This window comes from Notolepis coatsorum (genome assembly GCF_963971535.1).
Source record: "Notolepis coatsorum genome assembly, chromosome: 9".
Classification (NCBI taxonomy): Eukaryota; Metazoa; Chordata; class Actinopteri; order Aulopiformes; family Paralepididae; genus Notolepis; species Notolepis coatsorum.
In genome coordinates, this window is record NC_140173.1 from 109,278,758 (window position 1) to 109,291,638 (window position 12,881).

Below are 12,881 nucleotides of genomic sequence, written 5' to 3' on the forward strand. Positions count from 1 at the left end.
CTGCCCCCCGGGGCATACGGCCCTGAGCTATTGTCTTGTATCTCATCCTGTATACATACGCTTGCAGTAGTTTTTAGTGATAGTAAGTTAGTTACAATACAACTTAGTTACAATAGTGACCACCCACACTATTGTAATCTATATTGTATCTTTATTTCTTTCTTTATTCCGCCTATTTTTGTCCAGTAACCCCTGCCAGAGCTTTCACACCCCACAAGTGTAAGGTATCAAAACGACGGCTTGGTCCAACTCGAGTTGCTATTACTTTTTGGAAAGTTTCAATAGATTTGTGTCAGTTAGGATTTGAATCAATAAAGGCTAGCAGGTGTGCATGACTCAGAGGGTTCAAGTTTCAAGTTTCTTTAATAGTTGTCATACAGAAGTACAGAATACTTTCATACAAAATGCTTCTTACTGTTACGCTCCAGAGACTGTGCTAGACAAGATAGTATCAAATAACATAGTATAGCATGTAATTTAGAAGAAGAAAATGAGGTCACAGTGTTCGGTATAGACATATGTACAATGTTCTGAGTTACCATATAATATACAATACTATGCAGTGTACTAATGTACAGTACTATATAGTGCAAAGCAGAAATGGGATGAGGTACAATTTAGGTACAATTTACAGTAAGGTGTACGAGTTGTAGTGCAATCCTTCATCAATAAATATAAAGTGTGGGGAGTGGGTGCTACAGTGTGTTTGTTTAAAGTGGGTGTGTGCTATAAAGTGTGTGGAGTGGGTGCTACAGTGTGTTTGTTTAAAGTGAGTGTGTGCGTGTGGATGTGTGTGCTATGTGCGTTTGGTGGTTGTTGTTGTGTAGTGTTCATTGTTCGTTTAGAAGCCTGATGGCCTGGGGATAGAAGCTTCTTCTGAGTCTTTCTGTGCTCGCCTTGAGACTCCGGTATCGCTTGCCTGACCGCAGCAGTTCAAAGAGGCAGTTGTTCGGGTGACTGGAGTCTTTAATGATTCTCTTAGCCTTGCCCTTGCAACGCTTGTTGTAAATGTTCTGGAGGGTGGGGAGCCCCCCTCCAATTGTGCGTTCGGCTGAACGTGTCACTCTTTGTAGTCTGCTTCGGTCTTGTGCAGTGCTATTCCCAAACCAGGAGGTGATGTTGCCGGTCAAGATGCTCTCTATTGTACATGAGTAGAAGTTCTTAAGGATCTTCTGACTGACTTGGAACTTCCTTAGGCGCCTGAGGAAGTAGAGGCGTTGTCGTGCCTTCTTCACAACACTGTCAATGTGTGTGGTCCATGTCAAGTCCTCGGATATGTAGGCTCCGAGGTACTTAAAGCTGTTGACTCTCTCAACCGGTGCCCCGTCGATGCTGAGGGGGCTGTAGTCCTTGACCCCCGACCTCCTGAAGTCCACAATCATCTCCTTTGTTTTGCTGACGTTCAGGGAGAGGCTGTTTTCCTGGCACCATCCCGCCAGGACCTTGACCTCTTCCAGGTAGGCCCTCTCGTCGTTGGCAGAGATCAGGCCCACCACCACTGTGTCGTCAGCAAATTTGATGATTGTATTGCTACTCCGCTGAGCCACACAGTCGTGTGTGTACAGGGAGTAGAGGAGGGGACTCAGAACACAGCCCTGGGGGGCCCCTATGTTGAGGGTGATGGATGAGGAGGTGCAGTTGCCTGCTCTCACCACCTGGGGTCTGCCAGTCAGGAAGTCCAAGACCCACTGGCAGAGGTCATAGTTCAAGCCCAGGTCCCTGAGCTTGGCTATGAGTATGGAGGGGACTATGGTATTGAATGCCGAGCTGTAGTCGATGAATAGCATTCTCACATAGTTCCCCTGCCTCTTGTCCAGGTGTGATGCTGCTGTGTGCAGCACATGGGCTATGGCGTCCTCCGTGGACCTGTTGGGGCGGTATGCAAATTGCAGGGGGTCCATGTTGATGGGGAGGGAGGAGCAGATGTAGCCCTTTACTAGCTTCTCAAAGCACTTCATGGCTATGGAGGTGAGAGCTACAGGGCGGTAGTCGTTGAGGCAAGCAGGCTTGGATTTTTTGGGTACAGGGATAATAGTGGACTTCTTCAGGCAGGTGGGGATGACAGCCTGTTCTAAGGACAGGTTAAATATGTTAGTGAATACTGGGGCCAGTTGGTCGGCACAGACTTTTAGGACGCGGCCGGGGATGCCGTCCGGACCTGCTGCCTTCCTGATATTCACTTTTTTAAAGGTCCGCCTCACCTCATGCTCTGTTACCCTGAACACTGCGCCTCCATCAGCAGCCGACCCCCCCCCCCCCATTGCCGTGGCTTGTGAGCTGGTGTTGTTATTACCAGCATCAAACCTCGCATAGAAGGTATTGAGGTCATTTGCTAAGGAGATGTCACTGTTCAGTTTGAGGGAGGCGCCTTTGTAGTCTGTCATCGTTTTGAGCCCCTGCCACATAGCTCTAGAGTCAGCTTGTTCAAACTGGAGTTCAATTTTATCCCTGTAGCGCCGTTTGGCCTCTGACACTGTCCTCCTTACGTTGTATCGCGCCACCTTGTGGTCATTCATGTTGCCTGCCACTAGGCCGTCGTTGTATGCTTTGGTGCGCTCTCTCAGAGCTTCACGGACGGATTTGTCTACCCAGGGTTTTTGATTTGGGTAAACTCTCATTTTGGTAGTGGGGATTGTTTCTTCCACCAAAGTACAAACATAGTCCAGCACTGTCTCCGTGTAGACATTAATGTTATCTGTGTCGCGGAACACATTCCAGTCTGTGCAGTCAAACGCAGACTGGAGCGTCTCCTCTGACGTCAAATCCCATTTCTGCACTTCTCGCGAGACTACAGGAGTACTTTTGATTCTCTGTTTGTACATTGGTGAAAGAAAGATGGACGCGTGATCTGATTTACCAAAGCCACTATCAGAATGAGCCTTGTAGCCACCTTTAAATTGCGTGTAACAGTGATCTAGGATGTTACCGCCTCTGGTGTTGCAAGTCACATGCTGATAGAAGTCAGGTAATACCTTTCTCAGATTGGCGCTATTGAAATCACCCAGCACTAAAATGGCGGCGTTAACGTTCGCCGCTTGTATTCTATTTACCTCGTCGTGGAGTCTGGAGAGCGCGACGTTGTTGCTGGCTTGCGGTGGAATATACACTCCTACAAGGATGATCGCCGTTAACTCCCTCGGGAGGAAGAAAGGACGACACTTGATGGTTATATATTCCAGGAGGTGTCAATCAACTCAGTACTGCCATGACCTAGCCATGACCTCTCAGGGGATTACCCCTTGATCATTAGGCCACGCCCCCTTTTTGTATCTTTTGGACCGTTTGTCGTAGAGACTTGCGGGTTGTGCTATTGTACTCAGTAGGGATATCCTCTTTCATTGGTCTATGTTGACCACGCCCCCATGGTTCGGCTCCTCCCCCTTCAGGGGATTAACCCTTGATCCTTAGGCTGCGCCCCCTTTTTGTATCTTTTGAACCGTTTGTCGTAGAGACTTGCGGGTTGTGCTATTGTACTCAGTAGGGATATCCTCTTTCATTGGTCTATGTTGACCACGCCTCCATTTTTCGGCTCCTCCCCCTTCAGGGGATTAACCCTTGATCCTTAGGCCGCGCCCCCTTTTTGTATCTTTTGAACCGTTTGTCGTAGAGACTTGTGGGTTGTGCTATTCTACTCAGTAGGGATATCCTCTTTCATTGGTCTATGTTGACCACGCCCCCATGGTTAGGCTCCTCCCCCTTTGTGTATCCTTTGAACCGTTTGTTGTAGAGACTTGCGGGTTGTACCATTGTACTCAGTAGGGATATCCTCTTTCATTGGTCTATATTGACCACGTCCTTAGGCCGCACCCCCTTTATGTATCTTTTGAACCGTTTGTCATAGAGACTCGCGAGAGATCCTCTCCTATTGACCGGCGGTGCACAGGCATCACCCACACTTCCACAATTTCCCCCGGCGGAATTGTCTAGTTCTATCTATTACTTAATTTCACAATTTTCTTATATACTTTGATTCTACTGTCTGTCACCATGTATGCATATGCTCACTACATGTATTTATTGCTCCATCTCCACCCACTACACACATGGGAACTCTCTAGCCCCTGTCCCCAACGCTTCTATACTTTAAGCAGGTGGCTTGTCCTTCCGCGTTCCCGTTTTGCGCTCTGATTGACCACGCACGTTTCTGGTCATGTGACATGTGCACCAATCGTGGGACGGCAAGTTTTTGGATGGTTAAGCTTAGGCACTCTTTCGAAGTTGGTTAAGGTTAGAGTTTGTCTTAGAGCGTGATGGCAAGTTCTTTCGACGGTTAAGCTTAGGCACTCTTTCGAAGTTGGTTAAGGTTAGAGTTTGTCTTAGAGCATGGCGATAGAATGCCAGGTAGTTTGCAGGCTGTTCGACGCGGAAATGGGCAAAGACACAGCTCGTCACGCTATTGGGCGCACATGTCACATGACCAGAAACGTGCGTGGCCAATCAGAGCGCAAAACGGGAACGCAGAAGGACAAGCCACTTGCTTAAAGCATAGACGCGTCCCCAACCCCCCCCCCCATCTTTGGTTGTCTCGTAGTATTGACCAAGGTGGTGGATGTCTCGGGGTCTTGGCCAAGATTGCAGTGACTGTTCTACGCGCGCCACCGAGGCCATGGATCAGCTTCTTACCGTCTTCTGTCCGTGGTCTGTCAACGTTGAGTTCATTGCTGGGTTAAGTACTTCTATTCTATTCACATAATATGCTTACTACATATATCTATTCTATTCACATATATGCTTACCACATGTATCTATTGCTATGTCCGCCCATCACAATCACGCAAACTGTCTAACGCCTGTCCCGTCTCCCTGTCTCCCTGAGAGTGGCTGTCTCGTGGTGATGGTCGGGAGGATGTGACTCTCTCTGCACCGCCCCCATGCCTCAAATAGATCCGCCATCAGCTCTATTTTAAAATATTTCAAAATGTTCAGTTGCTATTGCATGCACTTATCTGTGTTTCATTAGGCATATGAGTGCATGCTTACCAACTGTTCGCCTGTTTTATTGCAACACTACTATCACCGACATCTAAGAAGGGAGATCCCCCCTTGAACGGCCCTTCTAAGGTTTCTCTCCTCCACATTGCCTGTGGTGCATTTTTTCCTATTGCTAGGTTTTAGTGAGTTTTTCCTTACCTTCACGTGGGGTATGTCTGGGAGTGTTGCATTCATTTATTTGATTTATTTTAAAAAAAATTGGAATTTATGGTGTTTTTGTTTTGTTCTTGATTTATTGTGATGTTTCTTCTTGACATGTTTAAAGAAGACGTGTCCGGCCCATGGGGACATTAACGTGTGTTGTCGGCCTTACAAATAAATTTGATTTGAATTTGGTGTGATTTGCATAATTTTGGAGATATTTGCCATATAGATGTCTGCTGTCACTCCAATACAATTTAGCTGAATGACACTCGGTTTGTGGTGCTCAAAATGGCAAAGAAAACACATTTGGAAAAACTCTGAAGCAATGTTACTAAAGATAATCCACACAAACCTTGTTGTGAGCAGTTTCATGATGAACTATTTTCTATAAGTACACCCATTCATTATAATAGACGGATGTAGTTCAGTAGAACATAGTTCCTAGTGTGATACAAATAAACTGACTTGATTTCATACTTAAGTGTAGACAAATTTGAGTGAAAAGACATCTGAGACAGATGGGCTAGATCCACAAAGAATGGATTGCACGGAGCAAGTTGCACCCTTACTTAAAATTCATTATGAATTGAAGGGGATGCAGACCAGAGAAAGACTTTCGTCTTGTTTACATCAGGGTCCCCCATTTTCAATTCATAATGAATTTTAAGTAAGGGTGCAACTTGCTCCGTGCAATCCATTCTTTGTGGATCTACTAGCCCAACATTTGAGCGCCAGGATATTGGGGCAACAGGACATTTTAACTATAGGACATTTCAGTGACAGAATATATGAGTGACAGGACATTTGAGAAATTTACATTTGAGCTAAGGGTCATTTGCGCAAGAGACATTTGAGCAACAGCCATTTGAGTAACAGGACATTTGGAGATGGACATTTGAGTAACATTTGAGAGATGGACATTTGAGTAACAGGACATTTGGAGATGGACATTTGAGCAACATTTGAGAGATGGACATTTGAGTAACATTTGAGAGATGGACATTTGAGTAACAGGACATTTTGAGCAACATGACATTTGAGAGATGGACATTCGAGCAACATGACATTTGAGAGATGGACATTTTAGCAACAGGACATTTGAGATGTGGACATTTGAGCAACAGGACATTTGGAGATGGACATTTGAGCAACAGGACATTTGAGCATTGACATTTGAGAGATGGACATTTGAACGACAGGACATTTGAGAGAGAGTGACACTTGCTCAGCAGAGAATTTGAGCAACGCACATCTGAAAAAGACACATAAGCGATTTGAGAGCATTCGTGCCATAGACATTTGAGCAACACATTTCAGATATGTGAACAAAGGACATATAGGACATTTGAGCATGGACATTTGAACAGTAGGACATTTGAGCAGTAGGACATTTGAGCTGTAGGACATTTGAGTGGTAGAACATTTGAGCATGGACATTTGAGCGGTATAGGACATTTGAGCATGGACATTTGAGCAATGGAGTGAGACAGGATACAAAAACAAAGACACAAAAATCATCCAGCGTTAAAATGCACAGATTTAGACAAATCTTTGCCTCTCTGTTCCAGAGATCCACAAAGACCGACAATATTTTATTTGTCAGGCTTTATTTGTCTTTGTCATTTTCAAACATGAAGAAAAAGAAGAAGCAACAACAATGTATTATTGTCCACATTGCGTTCTGTTTACTGTATACCTTCTTGATGTATTTCTCAACCCCTCATTCTGACCACCTTTCTCCCTGGAGGCTGATCACTTGCTAGACAGGAATTTCAGGAGTTTTCCAGGGAAACCCACTTCAGTGACTCAGTGCTGATATATCTGAGTGGATGATGAAATTCTACTCTACATTCCTTTTTGGCCATGAGGGGAGAAGCCCTGGACTAGCTCACACACACTGTCTAACAGCTGGCTCAGTGCACGCACGCACGCACGCACGCACACACACGCACACACACACAGATGCTCTTTTACCATATCACAACGGCATTAATCATCTAATGGACTCACATTTATCATGCAACCACAAGTGTCAGTCACTTATTGAAAACGGACTGGTATTGAGCCAATAACACCATGGCTGCACAAGTAATGAGCTCTTCCAATAAAGACATGCCACCATCATTCAGTTTAACTAAAATATTCTTTCTTTCTTTCACTCTTTTGTTCGTGCATTCATTCATTACACATGGAACCAATCAATTGAGGTGTGATTTTTCTTTCAAACATTGTCTCATTGTTAAGTGGTGATTAGAATGTTGATTTCGCGAAATCCTAATCACACCGGTTTGATCATACACCTCAAATAGTTAATAAAAGGGTTGTATTATGCATTTTTAAATCTAGCATTTTCATTTGAACAAATAGGCTAATAATGAAGAAAAAAAAACACAACAGTCCAACATTGCATATTCACACATATCTTTTACAAACAAAAAAGTGAAAACAGCGCTGATTGAAATAGTGGACACAAATATGAAATTGATGCTGAATTAGGCTGTCTTGAAATATGACCAATCTTTCCATTATAGCCTTACTGTATATAACAAACCAAGGTTAGGTCCTACCTTATACAAGGATGATAAAAAGAAGACAACAACATTTTGTCACGGAGTTGTTGAAAAGAAGAAATATATAGAGATTTCAAAATGTCAGAAATGTAAAGTTGAAATGTAAGATCATCCTGTATGGACCCTGGGGGAGTGTCCTTAATTCAGACCCAACCGAGTGTAGGCCTACATTTGACAAATTACATTGTTTATCATATCAACATTTATAATAATTATATATATAAAAAAAATTATATAAACTTTAATTTCCTGGCTCAATAAAAACGTAATTTGACGTTAAGTCATACAAAACCATCAAAAAAGCTTCTGCAAATCATCAAGTTTAATAACGTGTTGATCTTAATGGCGCAGCCTATTGCTGATATGGTTGAATCTGCATGGCATACAAAGGTGCTAAACGAAGTGCTTACTTTTGAATAGACAAAAAAGTCCAATATTAGATAAATAGGCTATTGCGAGAAAGATGCTGTGATGCTGCGATGTCACGCGTGAACAGACAATTTAGTCAGCCGTAAAATATGAAAATACATTATAACCCCGAGGGGGTTTCTGAGATAAAAAGTCCATAGCCTTTTAATGCCATGAAGCTCGCTGATGCTTTGAAGTTTTTTTTCCCGAGTCAGTTCTGTCATCTTTCTCTCTCTTTCTCTCTCTCTCGCTCTCCTTCTCCCTGGTCCTCGTGAGTCTGTTTCTGTCTTGTTGCTTTGTGCAGCAATTGTTCCCGGTGACCTTTAAGCCACGTTTCCAAAACACTGGCAGTCCGTTACTGTGTCCTACTCGCAGGCCGACACGCTGCTCATCTTCCCCGTGTTCTCCGTCCAGGGCTGCAGGTTCTGGAGGGCGAAGAGCGAGCTGTTGTGGAGGCAGAGCGGGTCCGGGGTCACCGGCTGGTTGATCGTTTTCTGGAAAGCCTCTTGTTGGATCTGCATGAGAATCCGGTTGGCTTGCTGCCTTTCCGCCTCTCGTTCCTCCGCTGTCTGCCGCCTGGAGCGCCGGAGCATTGGAACAGGGAGACACCAAGGCGTCAGTGAGAAATCCGATCCAGGACTGTGGTATGGCCTTCTCTAAATATATTAATCTATGCAATGATATTGATTAATTGTTTAATACAAACCACTATTTGATTCAATTATTATCCTGGGTTTGATATTGAATGGCAGCCAGCTGATGACTGTTGCCTGGAAATGGGCATGTATATGCTTTGCACCTGGTTATTCTGTAACTGATGTATCGATGCTTGAGAGAGAACAAAAAAAAGAGAATTGTCTTTTGTCTGAATTTCCATTCGTTCATTATTCAAAATGATCAAGGGTGAAATGTGTGTTGCTAAGCAGATACACAACACTATTATTATTGTGGCAATTAGACCATAACAACATTTCAAATGGATATCTCGTGAAATCAATCAAATGTTTTCCCATGTTAATCGTATTAGTTAAATACATCATAATATGAATATTCATCGGATTTCCTCTTCCTGTATGATTATAGGCAATATTTCTATGCAGTCGTTTTGGTACAAAAAGGCGTGCAGAATCATTTTGATATTACAATATTTTCGTTTGGTTAGGCTACTTTTTATTATCATAATTTTGTATTACTTTCCGTTTAGTTAATGTCCACGTTTATATGCATATGTCCATCTTTACGCCCAATCGCGCCAGGCATTTTAAAATGAAAACGGCTTAATCTAGAAGAAACCTATGTAATAAAAATACATCTGAAATAAATTCGATGTCAGAGACATACAATTCATTGCCACTAATCTATTAATGTATGTATTTTGAAACAAGTTTTATTTCTTCAACAAGTAAAAGGGCATGCTATAACTTATGGATGTCGCTGTACTGGTTATTATTTCATAATGAATAATAATTGGTTTTATTTTGTGACTTGTTTCTCATCATGACCCGAGTATGTGAATGGAAGTTACATCCTATATCCTTTCAATCTAAATATTTTTAGATGTGTGTGTGTGTGTGTGTGTGTGTGTGTGTGTGTGTGTGTGTGTGTGTGTGTGTGTGTGTGTGTGTGTGTGTGTGTGTGTGTGTGTGTGTGTGTGTGTGTGTGTGCGTGCATGATGCACAGACAGCACAACAACTGCAAAATGACACAAAATGTTATGTCTGTTAAAGGGGGACACGTTATCCCTGAACTCCAGGCTATATCTGGTGTATAATCTCACCTCCATTTTGTCCTTCTGTTCTGGAACCATGTTTTGACTTGTGCGTCAGTCATCTTGAGGGCCTTGGCGAGGGCCGCCCGCTCGGCAGACGCCAGGTACTTCTGCCGGTGAAAGCGTTTCTCCAACTCGCAAATCTGCAGGCGCGTGAACGACGTCCGCGGCTTCTTCTTCTTGGGGGGCGTCCGGTTCTGGTAGGGGTGACCTACACGGCGTGTCACAGTGAGGGGTGAGAGAGCCACTGGACAGAGGAGAAGAGGAGAAGAGGACAGGCAGAGCAGGGGCGAAAGCAAGCGGCACAAGGTCAGCAAGAGAGAGAGCACCAACAAGACATGGGACCAAGACCAAGACGCATCCATAGGTATGCGGATAAAGAAGGCAAGGCTAGCATGTACCTGAAGTACACTGTTCAGTCCCTCGAGGCATAGCATGGACACTAGACAACACACCCAATCAGTATTTTATGCTGAGCATAATGCCATGGTTCTACGTTATGCAGCTGGCCTGAGGAGGTTGAATAGCAATTATGTTCCCCAATTAAAACACGAAGCAAGCATTGCAGACATCGCAGATTTGAAACATGCATGTCCCGGCCATTGCAAATGCTGGCGATGCAGAAAGGATATAGTGTTTTATTAGGACAGTGTGTGCGCTTGCTTTTCCTCGAAAGCAACGGGATACACATTATTTAAAACACAATGTACTTGATCTTATAACATTTTAGAACATGCAAAACATTTATGTCAAGAGTCAATAGAGGGCGAGGCTATTGGGAAAGGCCTGTGTTGCATTTCATTTTTGTGGCCGCATCAAATTAGTCGTTATTTATAAGCATATCACGTAAAAACAACAAAAACGCACAATTTCACACCTTAAAAACGTGAACACCTTTATTAAAATCGCAACTCGGATATTTTCTCCAAGCCCTTCAATACTGATTTTATTTGCCCTATAAGCAGATGTACAATTGCACTAATAATAGCCTACCTGTGAACCTGTCTTTGGTGTATCTTCTGTTGCTTTCCATCCACGGGAACGTCAGCCCTGTCAAGCTGTTGATAGAACCAGACATTCCGCCGCCCTGCATGGAGCAGTGGCCGGTGCTCAGCGGCCGGTGTGCGGGCACACGGATGACTCCGGCCGCGTTCATGTTATTATTCCCGTTCATGTTCACCCCCATGTTCATATTGTAGGAGCCGCCGAGCGAGGCCACTCCACACGCGTTGCTGTTATTATATCCGGAGTTATTGCAAGCAAAGTTGCTGCTGCTCATGGTGTTATAGGCAGCAGTGCTGACGACGCAGCCGTGCATGCCGTAGTCCGGCTCGTGCATTCTAGCCCCGAGCATGCAGCTCTGCTCCACATTGTTGAGAATCTGGTCGATCCCGAAGCTGATGGGCTCCGCGTGCGTGTGCTGCTGGAGATGCGCCCCTATATGATCCATGGCGTCCGCGAGCCCCCCGCGACGAACAGAGGTGCTCCACGCCGCGCCCTGGCTCTCGGAGCTTTTTAAAAAACGTCTTCTGCTCGCGCTCCAGTCGTTATCTAGTAATGAGTCGTGTAGTGAGAGCATGTGTGAGCGTACGCGTGTGTGTCTATGTGCGCGCAGGAGAGAGTGCGGTGAGAGTGAGCCTTAACTAAACGCATGGTGTGTTTTTTCCTCTGCTGCCTTCCTCCCCTTTTGGCTGCTGCCGGGGAGCCAGTCGGCTGGAGCGCGAGGACATCAATCAAAGTGCCAAATAGACAGCGCGAGATTAAGACCCAGTTTTAGGCCTCGAGACTGAATTGGCTAAAGACTCCCCACCGTGAGCCCGCGGAGCGTCCAGTGCAGAAGCTGCACGCGCACAGGGCTGCCCGCTCTATGGACTCATGATCATGGCACACTTCATAAACACCGAGTTACATCTAGAAAATCAATAGCATAACACATAAGCCCCTAAGCCTCATTTCACAGTGTCAGCCAAATACATAGGCGGGATGGGGAAACTGTTCATAATCAAATCACGTTTTTGTGTGTGTTTCGTATAGCTTTTCCTATTAATTGATAGTACAGAATATATTGTTTACGCATATGCCAAATAAATTACCATAATTTAATCTATAAATTAATTTATATTAGAATGAGGTTGTTTATCAATAACAAATATAAGGCAAACAAGCATAACTCGTGTAGTCATTATGTTATCCTTTAATATGCATTAATGCATTCATGTGTGATGCAGAAAGACAAACATATACTGTAAGAATAAAAAAAGAACACGGGCCCATTCAGAAATAGCCTTAAAAAAATCACAAGTATGCAATCAGTGACATTGTGAATTAATTTGTAAGGTGGTGCCATTACAAACAGGGTGCGTTTTCATTAGTCATAACGTGCAGCTTTGCCCTGCAATAGAAACACCGACATTGCGTGTTCCATCGCATGTCACGTTGAAATACAAACGTTGAATTGCTATGCATTATAGGCTCGTATAGCCTACAATACTGCTAAAAGCAACTAATTATCCGGCATCGTTTTCACGAACAATTATGAATGGCTCTGGGAAATTATCAATGGCATACAGAAGACAGACTATTCAATACTATTTAATGTATAACAAATTATTGTGGTACGTGACATTACATACAGATGATCTCCCTCTTACAGCGTTAGTTTTATGTGCGAACCACCAGAGTCTAACACCCCAACAGACAAACTCCAAAACAATTCAATGAAAAATTAAACCATCTGGGTCATTGATTTTCTCCCCTCTTAAAAACTACTGGGACTTAATTACTTAACAGAGGGCATTAATGTATTAATATTTGATACGGTTTTGCCTATTCTCATTGGCTAATTGACCGACATCAAATTTTAATGCCAGCAGTCGCCTATACCCTAACACTGCAGTGGTCTATCTATTCGTTTGCATTTGGACCAATAACGAACTTAATGGACTTTACAATGCGGTTAAATAATTGAGATGAAATGCAATACTCTGTTTGTGGTGGGC

The 12,881-nt window shown here is 43.9% G+C and overlaps 1 protein-coding gene across 1 annotated transcript; it reads right to left on the reverse strand.

The window, feature by feature from the left end:
- Positions 1 to 8,479: 8,479 nt before the first annotated feature.
- On the reverse strand, positions 8,480 to 11,332 carry tlx1 (T cell leukemia homeobox 1; the record flags this gene model as incomplete). Its single annotated transcript, XM_084321388.1, has 3 exons — positions 8,480 to 8,690; positions 9,892 to 10,129; positions 10,876 to 11,332. The coding sequence occupies 3 exons, from the start codon at positions 11,330 to 11,332 to the stop codon at positions 8,480 to 8,482; spliced, it is 906 nt and encodes a 301-aa protein (XP_084177514.1).
- Between the last annotated feature and the right edge of the window lie 1,549 nt (positions 11,333 to 12,881).